This window comes from Dermochelys coriacea, chromosome 4 (assembly GCF_009764565.3).
Source record: "Dermochelys coriacea isolate rDerCor1 chromosome 4, rDerCor1.pri.v4, whole genome shotgun sequence".
Taxonomy (NCBI): Eukaryota; Metazoa; Chordata; order Testudines; family Dermochelyidae; genus Dermochelys; species Dermochelys coriacea.
This window is the reverse complement of record NC_050071.1, coordinates 141754521-141766854: the sequence shown is the minus strand read 5'-3', so window position 1 is coordinate 141766854 and position 12334 is coordinate 141754521. Positions and strand designations below refer to the sequence as shown.

The 12334-nt window shown below is 44.2% G+C and overlaps 1 protein-coding gene across 7 annotated transcripts in view; it reads right to left on the bottom strand.

The window, feature by feature from the left end:
• Positions 1-12334, bottom strand: part of EXOC6B (exocyst complex component 6B) — a 456300-nt gene that overhangs the window by 184634 nt on the left and 259332 nt on the right. For all 7 annotated transcript variants that reach the window (XM_038398631.2, XM_043512818.1, XM_038398630.2 and 4 more), the window contains exons 14-15: positions 7778-7883; positions 6550-6659 (exon numbers count right to left, since the gene is read on the bottom strand). In XM_038398631.2, coding sequence (XP_038254559.1) covers positions 6550-6659; positions 7778-7883 — 216 coding nt within the window. The remainder of the gene's footprint in view (positions 1-6549; positions 6660-7777; positions 7884-12334) is intronic.

Sequence of the window (12334 nt, the reverse complement as noted above, 5' to 3'; positions counted from 1 at the left end):
ATTAGAAAAGGTTCAGAGAAAGGAAACTAAAGTGATTAGGGGTTTGGAACGGGTCCCATATGAAGAGAGATTAAAGAGAGACTAGGACTTTTCAGCTTGGAAAAGAGGAGACTAAGGGGGGATATGATAGAGGTATATAACATCATGAGTGGTGTGGAGAAAGTGAATAAAGAAAAGTTATTTACTTGTTCCCATAATATAAGAACTAGGGGCCACCAAATGAAATTAATGAGCAGCAGGTTTAAAACAAATAAAGACAGGTTTCAGAGTAGCAGCCGTGTTAGTCTGTATTCGCAAAAAGAAAAGGAGTACTTGTGGCACCTTAGAGACTAACAAATTTATTAGAGCATAAGCTTTTGTGAGCTACAGCTCACTTCATCACATGCATTTGGTGGAAAATACAGAGGGGAGATTTATATACACACACAGAGAACATGAAACAATGGATTTTATCATACACACTGTAAGGAGAGTGATCACTTAAGATAAGCCATCACCAGCAGCGGGGGGGGGGGGGGAGGAGGAAAACCTTTCATGGTGACAGGCAAGGTAGGCTATTTCCAGCAGTTAACAAGAACAATTGAGGAACGGTGGGGGGGAGAAATAACCTGGGGAAAGTTTTACTTTGTGTAATGACTCATCCATTCCCAGTCTCTATTCAAGTCTAAGTTAATTGTATCCAGTTTGCAAATTAATTCCAATTCAGCAGTCTCTCATTGGAGTCTGTTTTTGAAGTTTTTTTGTTGAAGGATAGCCACCCTCAGGTCTGTAATCAAGTGACCGGAGAGACTGAAGTGTCCTCCGACTGGTTATTGAATGTTATAATTCTTGACGTCTGATTTGTGTCCATTCATTCTTTTACGTAGAGACTGTCCAGTTTGGCCAATGTACGTGGCAGAGGGGCATTGCTGGCACATGATGGCATATATCACATTGATAGATGCGCAGGTGAACGAGCCTCTGATAGTGTGGCTGATGTGATTAGGCCCTATGATGGTGTCCCCTGAATAGATATGTGGACAGAGTTGGCAACGGGCTTTGTTGCAAGGATAGGTTCCTGGGTTAGTGGTTCTGTTGTGTGGGGTGTGGTTGCTGGTGAGTATTTGCTTCAGGTTGGGGGGGGGGCTGTCTGTAAGCAAGGACTGGCCTGTCTCCCAAGATCTGTGAGAGTGATGGGTCGTCCTTCAGGATAGGTTGTAGATCCTTGACCATGTGTTGGAGAGGTTTTAGTTGGGGGCTGAAGGTGATGGCTAGTGGCGTTCTGTTATTTTCTTTGTTGGGCCTGTCCTGTAGTAGGTGACTTCTGGGTACTCTTCTGGCTCTGTCAATCTGTTTCTTCACTTCAGCAGGTGGGTACTGTAGTTGTAAGAATGCATGATAGAGATCTTGTAGGTGTTTGTCTCTGTCTGAGGGGTTGGAGCAAAACCGGTTGTGTCGTAGAGCTTGGCTGTAGACAATGGATCATGTGGTATGATCTGGATGAAAACTAGAGGCATGTAGGTAGGAATAGCGGTCAGTAGGTTTCCGGTATAGGGTGGTGTTTATGTGACCAATGCTTTTTAGCACCGTAGTGTCCAGGAAGTGGATCTCTTGTGTGGACTGGACCAGGCTGAGGTTGATGGTGGGATGGAAATTGTTGAAATCATGGTGGAATTCCTCAAGGGCTTCTTTTCCATGGGTCCAGATGATGAAGATGTTATCAATGTAGCGCAAGTAGAGTGGGGGCATTAGGAGACGAAAGCTGAGGAAGCGTTGTTCTAAGTCAGCCATAAAAATGTTGGCATACTGTGGGGCCATGCAGGTACCCATCGCAGTGCTGCTGATTTGAAGGTATACATTGTCCCCAAATGTGAAATAGTTATGGGTGAGGACAAAGTCACGAAGTTCAGCCACCAGGCTAGCCGTGACATTATCAGGGATACTGTTCCTGACGGCTTGTAGTCCATCTTTGTGTGGAATGTTGGTGTAGAGGCTTCTACATCCATAGTGGCTAGGGTGGTGTTTTTAGGAAGATCACCAATGGATTGTAGTTTCCTATCACTCTATTACCCATCACTCTCTCAGATCTTGGGAGACAGGCCAGTCCTTGCTTACAGACAGCCCCCCCAACCTGAAGCAAATACTCACCAGCAACCACACACCACACAACAGAACCACTAATCCAGGAACCTATCCTTGCAACAAAGCCCGTTGCCAACTCTGTCCACATATCTATTCAGGGGACACCATCATAGGGCCTAATCGCATCAGCCACACTATCAGAGGCTCCTTCACCTGCGCATCTACCAATGTGATATATGCCATCATGTGCCAGCAATGCCCCTCTGCCATATACATTGGTCAAACTGGACAGTCTCTACCTAAAAGAATAAATGGACACAAATCAGACGTCAAGAATTATTACATTCAAAAACCAGTCGGAGGACACTTCAATCTCTCCGGTCACTTGATTACAGACCTGAGGGTGGCTATCCTTCAACAAAAAAACTTCAAAAACAGACTCCAACGAGAGACTGCTGAATTGGAATTAATTTGCAAACTGTATACAATTAACTTAGACTTGAATAGAGACTGGGAATGGATGAGTCATTACACAAAGTAAAAGTTTCCCCATGTTATTTCTCCCCCCCACTGTTCCTCAATTGTTCTTGTTAACTGCTAGAAATAGCCTACCTTGCTTGTCACCATGAAAGGTTTTCCTCCTTTCCCCCCCCCATGCTGCTGGTGATGGCTCATCTTAAGTGATCACTCTCCTTACAGTGTGTATGATAAAATCCATTGTTTCATGTTCTCTGTGTGGGTATATAAATCTCCCCTCTGTATTTTCCACCAAATGCATCCGATGAAGTGAGCTGTAGCTCACGAAAGCTTATGCTCAAATAAATTTGTTAGTCTCTAAGGTGCCACAAGTACTCCTTTTCTTTTAACAAATAAAGAGAAGCTCTTCTTCACACACCGCACAGTCAACCTGTGGAACTCCTGGCCTGAGGAGGTTGTGAAGGCTAGGACTAGAACAGGGTTTAAAAGAGAACTGGATACATTCATGAAGGTTACGTCCATTAATGGCTATTAGCCAGGATGGGTAAGGAATGGTGTCCCTAGCCTCTGTTTGTCAGAGGGTGGAGATGGATGGCAAGATAGAGATCACTTGATCATTACCTGTTAGGTTCACTCCCTCTGGGGCACCTGGCATTGGCCACTGTTGGCAGACAGGATACTGTGCTGGATGGACCTTTGGTCTGACTCATTCTGGCCGTTCTTATGTTCTTAACTTAATAGAGAAGAATTTCTAAAATATGCCTCAGATTCATCCCAATGAAGAAATATTTTAAAACGAAGTTTTAAATTGAAATAATAAAGCAAAACAAAAAATGTGCACACCCATGAAAGCTGTTGAAAATAAGACAAGTCTTTAAATATTTTAAACATCTTTCATAATCACCTCATTATAAAGGAGAATATTTCTGTCCAACGAATACAAGGAGCTGGTTTAGAATAATAATTAAAAATATATGACTCATGTTTTCTGCCGCAGGGTTTATTCTTCAGGAAAAGACTGTCGAGTACTTAAGAGAACTGTCTATGTTAATGATAGGTGATGTCCCATATCCCATAACAGTAGCCATGACCTTCATGCCTGCTGTGATTGACAGCCTGACCCCAATCACTCCAGGGTGCAAGGTAAATGACAACCGAGAAAGAAAGAAAACTTGCTGCTGGCTTTGCAGCCAAACTTCCTAATAAAAACTCATTCAAACTGTCAGAGTGAAATGAAGAAAGTGTCAACAGGGATTTTCAGAGAAATATTCAGTATGTTTGGATGGAAAAAACACAACAGCTCCACCCCTTTCCCCTTGCCCAAACGCACTCTGCACAAAAAAGGATGAAAACTCCAAAGTTGAAAGGAATTTTAATAACTTGTCCATGGGGAGCCCCTGAGGTGGTACCCAGGAGAACACTTTCTTCCATTCTCTGACAAACCTAATTATCTCGGTAATGGTTAAGAGCACAAAGCACTTAGCTGCACTCCTCCAAGAAAGCACCACTGGAGGAGTTAAATGAATCCGATAGCTCTGTGAAACAGGACAATTTTGCAAAAAGAGCAGAGGGCAAGCTAGCTTCAGAAGCCTAAATATTTAATGGCAACCCACAGGTTAACACCTGTGGGGCCCACCAATAAGATCACCCTGCCATGAGATGATTAAACTCTGGGACTGGCCATCAGAAGGCAGCCACTGGATCTTAGCTTCCATAACAGGACACAGAGAGAATGGTGATTTCTCCAGGAACTGAAGTCCAGATCAAAAAAGACAGCTATTCCATCCCTACAGAGCATTCTACAGACTCTGGAAAAGCTTAGCCTGCAGGCATCCCCAGTAGCACTGTTGTAAAAAGATCGGCCCACTGGTATGATATCCAGCCTCCAGCAGTGCCCCATACTTGAAGCTGCAAAGATCAGAAACATCCACATACTGTACAGCACCCAGCTCCTGTGTACTGTACACAGGCATTAGGGAAGAAGGAACCTTTTCTTGACCTTTCAGTGAGAATTCACATTTATTTATGCACCTTCTGCAAGTTAAATATATTACTGTGCGTAAGCATGGCCCAACTTATAATTACTAGGTTGTATAATTGTTCTCTAGGCTTCCACAGACACAAAAACACTTGTGTAAATAGCATCAAGGCACCTGGGCAGGGAGGAAGGATAGTAAACAAAGAAATTTTGTAGGATATTTAAAAAAATAGATTCAAATTTCATTTATAAAATCCCATGGAAAAAAACAGAGAAACAACTTGTTTGGGAGAAGTCAAGTCTTCCCAAACCACAGAGCTCGAGGAAAACATGTTCTGACAGCATCTGAGTATTCAGCTTAGAGTGCATGTGATCCAGTAGTTAGATCAGAGAACTATGGGGTGGAACTCCTGAGTTTTATTCCTGACTCTGGAACTGTAACACTTGTGACCCTGGGCAAGTTTCTTGATCACTCTGGTCTTAGTTTAGAATTGGCATAACTACTACTTACCTTCCTCACTTGGAGGCTTGAATGGGAAAGTTCTCCTATTTGACCTTTTTTTTTCATCACTGAGACACTTTCTGCAAATCTAGACTCTTGGGTATAGCTCCTCCCTCCAGAAGGTGTAGAATTTTGAATCTTTTTGGGGATGTCAGACCCTCTGTATAAGGTGCTTGTTGGCTCACCAAAGCCAGGTGAAACTCTGAAAGTTCTTCTCTAAGATGGTTTCATGTAATGCATACGGAGTTTACTCAAGTTATCAGCTAGAGAAGTTTCTCCGTTAGCTCACATGATAGAGGCCCAAGCTTTTAGCTTTGGAGTCCTGTACTCAGTCTCCATAAGGCTGTCTATATAAGCACTGCCCTAGTTGAACAGATTGAGTAGCTAGATCCCTGGAGGGTGATACCTGATGTTTCTGAGGTATGCTTTAGAGCAGACTCTCTTTGCTGAGTGGATCTGTTAGCAAGTACCTTTTCCAAACTGGAAGGGGACGGGAGGAGAGGCTGCTGGATGTACAACTTAATTATGGGAAGAGGAATAGGTGAGCATGGACATACACTGGTATGTGCTGCCCTAGGTGATGCTGATGGGCAGAAAGGGCGTGGAGGACTTGCTGCTATTCTCTCATTATGCACATGTGCTGCTGGACCAAGATGGTGACCCACTTCTGGTTTTGATAGCACAGAGCTTGTCATTATAAGCTTCTTTGGAGAGCATGGAGGGTGAGTGGTGGAAACAAAAAGAAGGGAAATGAGTCAGAGGAGGAAGCTAGTTGGTCAACTCTGTAGATATGGGAGGGTGTCCCCTGGAGGAGAGTAAGCGAGAGGCTTGGGAAGGCAGAGTTTTCAGGAGGTAGGCCCTTGTGTTGTGACATGACCTTGGGTCCAAGAGGGGCCCAAGAACACTGGGTGGACCCAAAGGGGTGGTGCCTAGCTTATCCTTGAGTTCCTGAAGTAGGGGAAGAGACCTGTTGGAGGCCACATACTGCCTACACTTCCTACCATTGGAGTAATCTTGGAAGGAGGATTCCTTAACAGTTAGCGCTTGACAACAGCTGTTCCAGAATCTTCTCTGGAGGCGCTACAGGGAGCCCTAAGTGAGATTGCCATGCTATGCCCACACTATGAAGTCCCACCAGCCATTGCTCTGGTGGGCTGAAGACCATCATTACCTTTGTCAGGGATGGCTGGGCTCAGCTGTGCTGTATGAAGAACTCAGAGGAATCGCAGAGGGAACAGACCCTAGTCCTCTGATTTTTTTTATGCAGCTGGCAAGATACTGTGGAAATAGCCACAGCTGTTCAAGAGCTGGCAAGCCCCTTATATGAATGGGATATCACTCCACTAAAAAGGAGTGTACCATCTGTATCCTCTGGCAAGAAGGGACTACCCCCAAATATTAGTACTGGCATGGAGGATTAAGAAGAAAATGAATGTTTATGAAGTGTTTTGACATCCTGCAGTGAAAGGAGCTATATAAATTGCAAAGTTATCATATTTACATGAACAATCATCAGTATTGCATACTGTACCTTAGATGAAGATCTTCTGAGAACTTTAGACAGGCATAGATGAATTCTTTAATCTGATTGTAAACTTTAGGCACAAACTCAGAAAAGGGAAACTTCTTTGGAAACGGTTGCTGTAAAATACAGAAAAGAATTAAAATAAGGACAACAGCAGAAATTTAACAGGGAAAAGCACCACTCCCAGCAAAATCTAGAATATGATAGCTGCTTTCCAGCTCCATGCTTTCAAATTAATTCTAATATTCAGCCAGGTTATGCAATAAAACAACAAGCCAGCATTTATTGTATGTTATACAACTGTTTCAGCCAAGTGAAGGACCAGATAATCACTCATAAATGGCATTGTATTGGGTCTGGAGAGAAATCTGCAGCTAGAAGGGAATAGTCAGAGGAACACCTCACCCATACACATTACCAGCTCCCTTATTCATAAAAAGAAAATACTGGAAGACTCCTCAATGTTGATTTACCAACATGCACGGCACAAGACATTTTGTTCTCTGTCACCTCTTACTGTTTCTGCCTCAGGCAGGCACTGGATTACAACATCAATAGCAGGGAGGAAGCAGAGGTCATGTCCTTCAAATCAGACTCTTACTAGCTTGGCTTCATCCATAGCCTAGACAGGGCCCAAGGGTCCAGAGCACAATGGTGAAGAAACTGGATGCCAAACAGATGGGGAATGGTAAGGGGGGTAATTAATGCCCAAACACCTAACTTGGATTGAACTCCTTCCCCCCACAACCCAGTTTGTAATTACACTCACCAGGCCGGGAGCATACATTTGCCAGAGGCTGAGTGCAAGCCAAGCATGGTTTAAAGAGATACTGTTCAGGTCAAATTTGGCCCTACTTTTAGAGATTTGTGAAGACCAAGCTTTTACAAAACGGAAGGTATCATAATTTTAAAATTCTGAAGAAATTAAAATAAACCAAGTCAACAGAAACACTTCCATAAAATCAAAATGAAATTCCGATGGAAACAAACTTTTAAAAAACAAACATTCCCATATATTGCAAGCATTGCAGAACTGTGCTAGCACAATGATCCAAAAGTGAAATTGACTAGATACTGACAAGTCTGCTCTCTTCGCCTAAGCCTGGAAAATGTAAACCATGAAAAATACACGTGAATTTTTAAAAATTATTTCCATTTTAATAATCTTTGGTGTTGTTAGTAACTAGTTTCTTAATGGTATCCCAACAGGGTACCCTTTTAGAGGCTTCCTTACCTTTTCCAGCTCTGGATCCTGGAATGGAAACTGTCCTATTATCTTCTTATAAAGTTCTTCATTAGCTACGGGTATAGGACTGTAATTATCTGAATCAAGTATATTTCTGTAAAATATAAGAAAACAGTTGCAGTAACTCTTCTTGCACAGAGAAATAATGTTACTACCAGGAGCACACCAGTCCAGAAACCGAGCATAACAGCCAATATCAAGGGTTCCTGGCATTCACAAAGGTCTAGCATAATGAGTTATAGCAGTACAGAGCATTTCCAGGTGAGAAATAGGTGACAGACCAGGCTTGTGGCTCTTTAACCTAAAATGGCTAGGAGTGCTACTCTTACCCAGGTGTTGCTTCTAACCCCAATCCTTTTCATACACAAAGACCTCTGATCCGAATTAGTAATGCTTTCAGTCTGAGCTAACTGACTTATCTGGGGTTTTCACTTGGGTTAGTAACCTGCCCACTTTACAGTGAGGACACAGGCTAAATCACTTGAGCGCTGATGAACCTCCAACACCTTCCTACAATTCCCCCTATGAGCCCAGAAGGATAGATCCTTTTCCCAGGATTCACTGACAAAAAAGCTACAGAGCAGCTCAGCTCACTGCAGCACAAAGAATCATGGGATTTGTCTCCAGAAGCCCTGACATCACAGAGGTGAGCGCAGCACTAGGGAAGACACAGCTGCTCAGGTCTGGCTTTGAAGTGTGGCTGGTTCACACCCAGGTTAGACTATCCCAGTGCTCAGGCCTGAGTGCCAGTCACCCAAGTTAACTGTGCAATGAAGACATACCGTGTATTTTAGGTGGTCAAAGAAGCTGCATAAGTGAATGTATTAAATGGGTATCATTCGTGATGAGAGCTCTGAGACTGATGAGTCATTTGAGATAATTATCTGCAAGGCCTAAGGGCCCAACCAAACCAAAAGCAAGGGTCTAACCAGTGACCACCAGGCAGGTATATAGGCTCCTAATGAAAGCAGTCACTCCAGTCTGCTCCATGTCGCTACTTTGTTGGTAGTTCTGACAGACTGCTCCCTGCCAACCTGTTCCTGCCCGTTTCAACCTGTGCCTATCTCCACTCCTGCTCCAGCCTTCATCTATTCCTGCTCAAGCCATGGCAGGTCGCCCAGCTGTGCTAACCATTTGAGCAGACTGCTCCCCGACGTGCTCATCTCTAGTGACCAAAATGGAAACCCCTGGCAGTTGGTCTGCAACCTTCAGGGTCAACTTGCCCAATTGCAACAAGAAAACAATTCCCTCTGCTCTCAAATGCCAGCAGATCCAGTACTGCTGGCAACAGTCCCTCTGGGACATGGCCCAAAGGTTCCACTGCCAGAAAGATTTGATGGCAGATGCCAGAAGTTCTGTGATTTTATTAACCAAAGCTGCTTTTTGTACTGGATGCATTTCACAATGTATCCTGATGACCAGACCAAGATGGGACTTCTCAGTTTATTGATCAGTGAAGCCCTAGAATGGACCTCACCACTTCTGGAACAGGCAAGCCTGATCCTTACTAATTTCAATGAATTAATCTCATACCATTTTGGTCCCATTTGATGATCCGAATAGCACTCGTATTGCTGAAGCGGCCTTGCAGTTTCTCAAACAAGGCCATTGGCCTGTCCCGCCACGTGCCGCCTCCTTTCAGTGTCTGGTTGCCGATAAATCAAGGAACGAAGCAGGCCAGATCTACCATTTCTGCCAGGGTCCGAATGATGATGCAGAAGATGGACTGGTCTAGGTCAAACCCCCACTATTCTGAACTCATATTAAATTTTGCATTGGATCAAAAGTCATCTCAGTGACTCCAAGAAAAGATGGCATGCCTGCAACCTCAGCAAAGCCCTGCTCCATTATGGCCATCCACATGAACTGCTCCAAAGCTAGAGCGTGTGCAGACTGATGCAACATGAAGACACTACATGGGTGAAACAGTCTTTGCCTATACTGGATGGACAAAGCTCCTTTGCCACTGAGTGCCCCCGTAAACCCAGGCTTTTGGGCAAATCTGGGAAATGATCAAATCTAGCCCCATTAGAGGGGTCACAGCTGGACATAACCATGAAATAGAGTTTTCCGCACAAGCCCTCTCTTCTGCCATCATGTATCTTGGCTGCCGCAAACTGCCACTTTCCACATCTGCAGGTCTTGCTCCGTCTCTACATCCTGACTACACCTGAGGTGAGCTGCACCCAGCTCACAATACTGACTTCCAGGGCTTCTAGTAATTTTATGGATGCAGGGTTGGCCAGTGTGGAAGAATCCCAATGTGGAAGTATCACCTCAGACTGAGTGGAGTCAACTGATGGCAGCATGCTGTTCTCAGGTCCAGTCACACATCAAACCGCATTCCTCCAGCTCAAAATCCAAGACCATACGGAAATTCTGCAGTTCAATTTCAGTTCCATCATGCTCTGCATTCCCTGGCTCTCAATGCATGATCCAAACATATCTTGCAAGACACAATAGATATGATTCAAGTCAAGCTACTGAGGACCCTTGCTAGAACGTGCATCTATATAGCATGAATTCACATATAATGCGGTCGCGGCCGTGGATCCCAAATGTAATTACTTTAATTGTAATTCATTTTGACGTGGTCCCAACTATAGCGCGATACTGCGCATGGATCCTAAATCCCGGGTTCTAGCGAGGGTCCGGTGTACTGCCAACAACTGTGCCTAGCCAAGTCGGGTGCCCAGAAAACAAAAAGGGGCACGGAAAAGGCCATTGCCTTCTGTGTTCAACAGATTCAAGGAAGCAACAGTTCACTAATGCTTACAAAACACCATGATTTTATTGACGTATTTGACAAAAGAAATGCTGACATCTTACCCTGCATAAACTCTGTGACCTAGCCTGGGTCAGAATTCCATTCGGATGGATTTTACCCTTATTGGAATCAGAACTCAGGGCCTTATGAGAATACCTGGAAGAGAATCTAGAAAAAAATTTCATTTGTCCTTCCACGCATCCTGCTGGAGCCTCCGTTTTGTTCATTTAAAAACAAGGACAGCTCCTTGCGTCTTTGTGTAGACTACCTGCACTGAACAGAATCACTATCAAGAACAAAAGGAAAGGAGTACTTGTGGCATCTTAGAAATTAAATTTATTTGAGCGTAAGCTTTCGTGAGCTACAGCTCACTTCATTAGCCTCTAGGGTGCCACAGGTACTCCTTTTCTTTTGCGAATACAGATTAACACGGCTGCTACTCTGAAACCTATTAAGAACAAATAACCCTTGCCTTTGTTGGAAAGGGTCGATTCTGTTGAGGTATTTATCAAGCTCGACTTAGTGCCACTTGCAATCTAGTCCACATACGGGAGGACAACAAGTGGAAAATTGCATTTCACACCTTTCATTTTCAGTACCTAATTTTGCCTTTCGATCTCTCAAATGCCCCAGCCATGTTCCAGCACTTTGTCAATAACATTTTTAGAAGTGTTGTAAGACCAATTTGTGGTGATCTCGCCTTCTCAGAAAAACCAAGCCTGCCACAATCATCGTATCCTCCTGGTACTCACGCACCTCTGAGCAAACAGCGTGTAAGGGAAACCTGAGAACTGAATTTGACCACCATTCTGTTGACTTCTTAGGCTACATACCATTTTCCCTGACAGAATAGGTATGGATCCTCAAAGACTGTCCAGTTGTGATGAAGTGGGAATTTTCTGTAATATTTTTATGAATGCTGTGTGTTCCTCAGCTTTCCCTATATGCTGCATTGTTTCCCAGTGGGTGGACAAGGACTGTTTGCTCCTAAGAGCCATAGGTATGAATGTTGTCTAGCTATCTGTGCCTTAGTCCCTGTATGAATGGAGCATCCGAGAAGACAATGGCAGATCCAATCACTAGGACATTGACACCTAGCAACCAACAACCTGCAGGGATATTGATTTCCCCCACTCTCCTCAGAGAAACTGAGCATAATTCCCCAGCTAGAGAACAAAGGACTGGGAAGGTGTAAGAAGGGGAATAAGAGCTGGCTGCTGGAAGGAGTTGGAGCTCTCAGCTGGGAACTGACCAAGGCGGTCAGACAGACCTACACAGCTTGAACACTACAGCTTGGCTGGGCTTAGGGCTAACCAGAATAGCCTTTGTTTTGACCTTCATTTCTCTATGCTAACCTTAGGACTTCCCATGCTGTGTTTCAGTTTACTAATAAACCCGCCTGCATTGACAAAGCTGTTTGAGTGTCACTGCAAATGCTTGCTGGGGTGCATTAACCCCTGAAGAGTGTACGAGTCTCTACCAGGACTCTTTCTCAGCTGGACTCATTGAACAGAGCTCACGGTGTGAAGCAGGAATGATGAAGGCCCAGAGGTCCAGTCTACAGAGGCAGTGAAGCAGCGTGGCTTACCATGGAGGAAGAGTGAGACCTCAAGGGGGTCTGGAACACTGAAGGGATTCTTCCTAGAGACTGTTCCAAAGCTGAGGGCATAGCACTGATTCTGTGGATCCATGACACCATGATCATGGTTTGAGCAGCCCCAAGAAATGTCCATGACATCTAGTGTTCCCCACGGTTTGCCAACTTCTACCGGAGATTC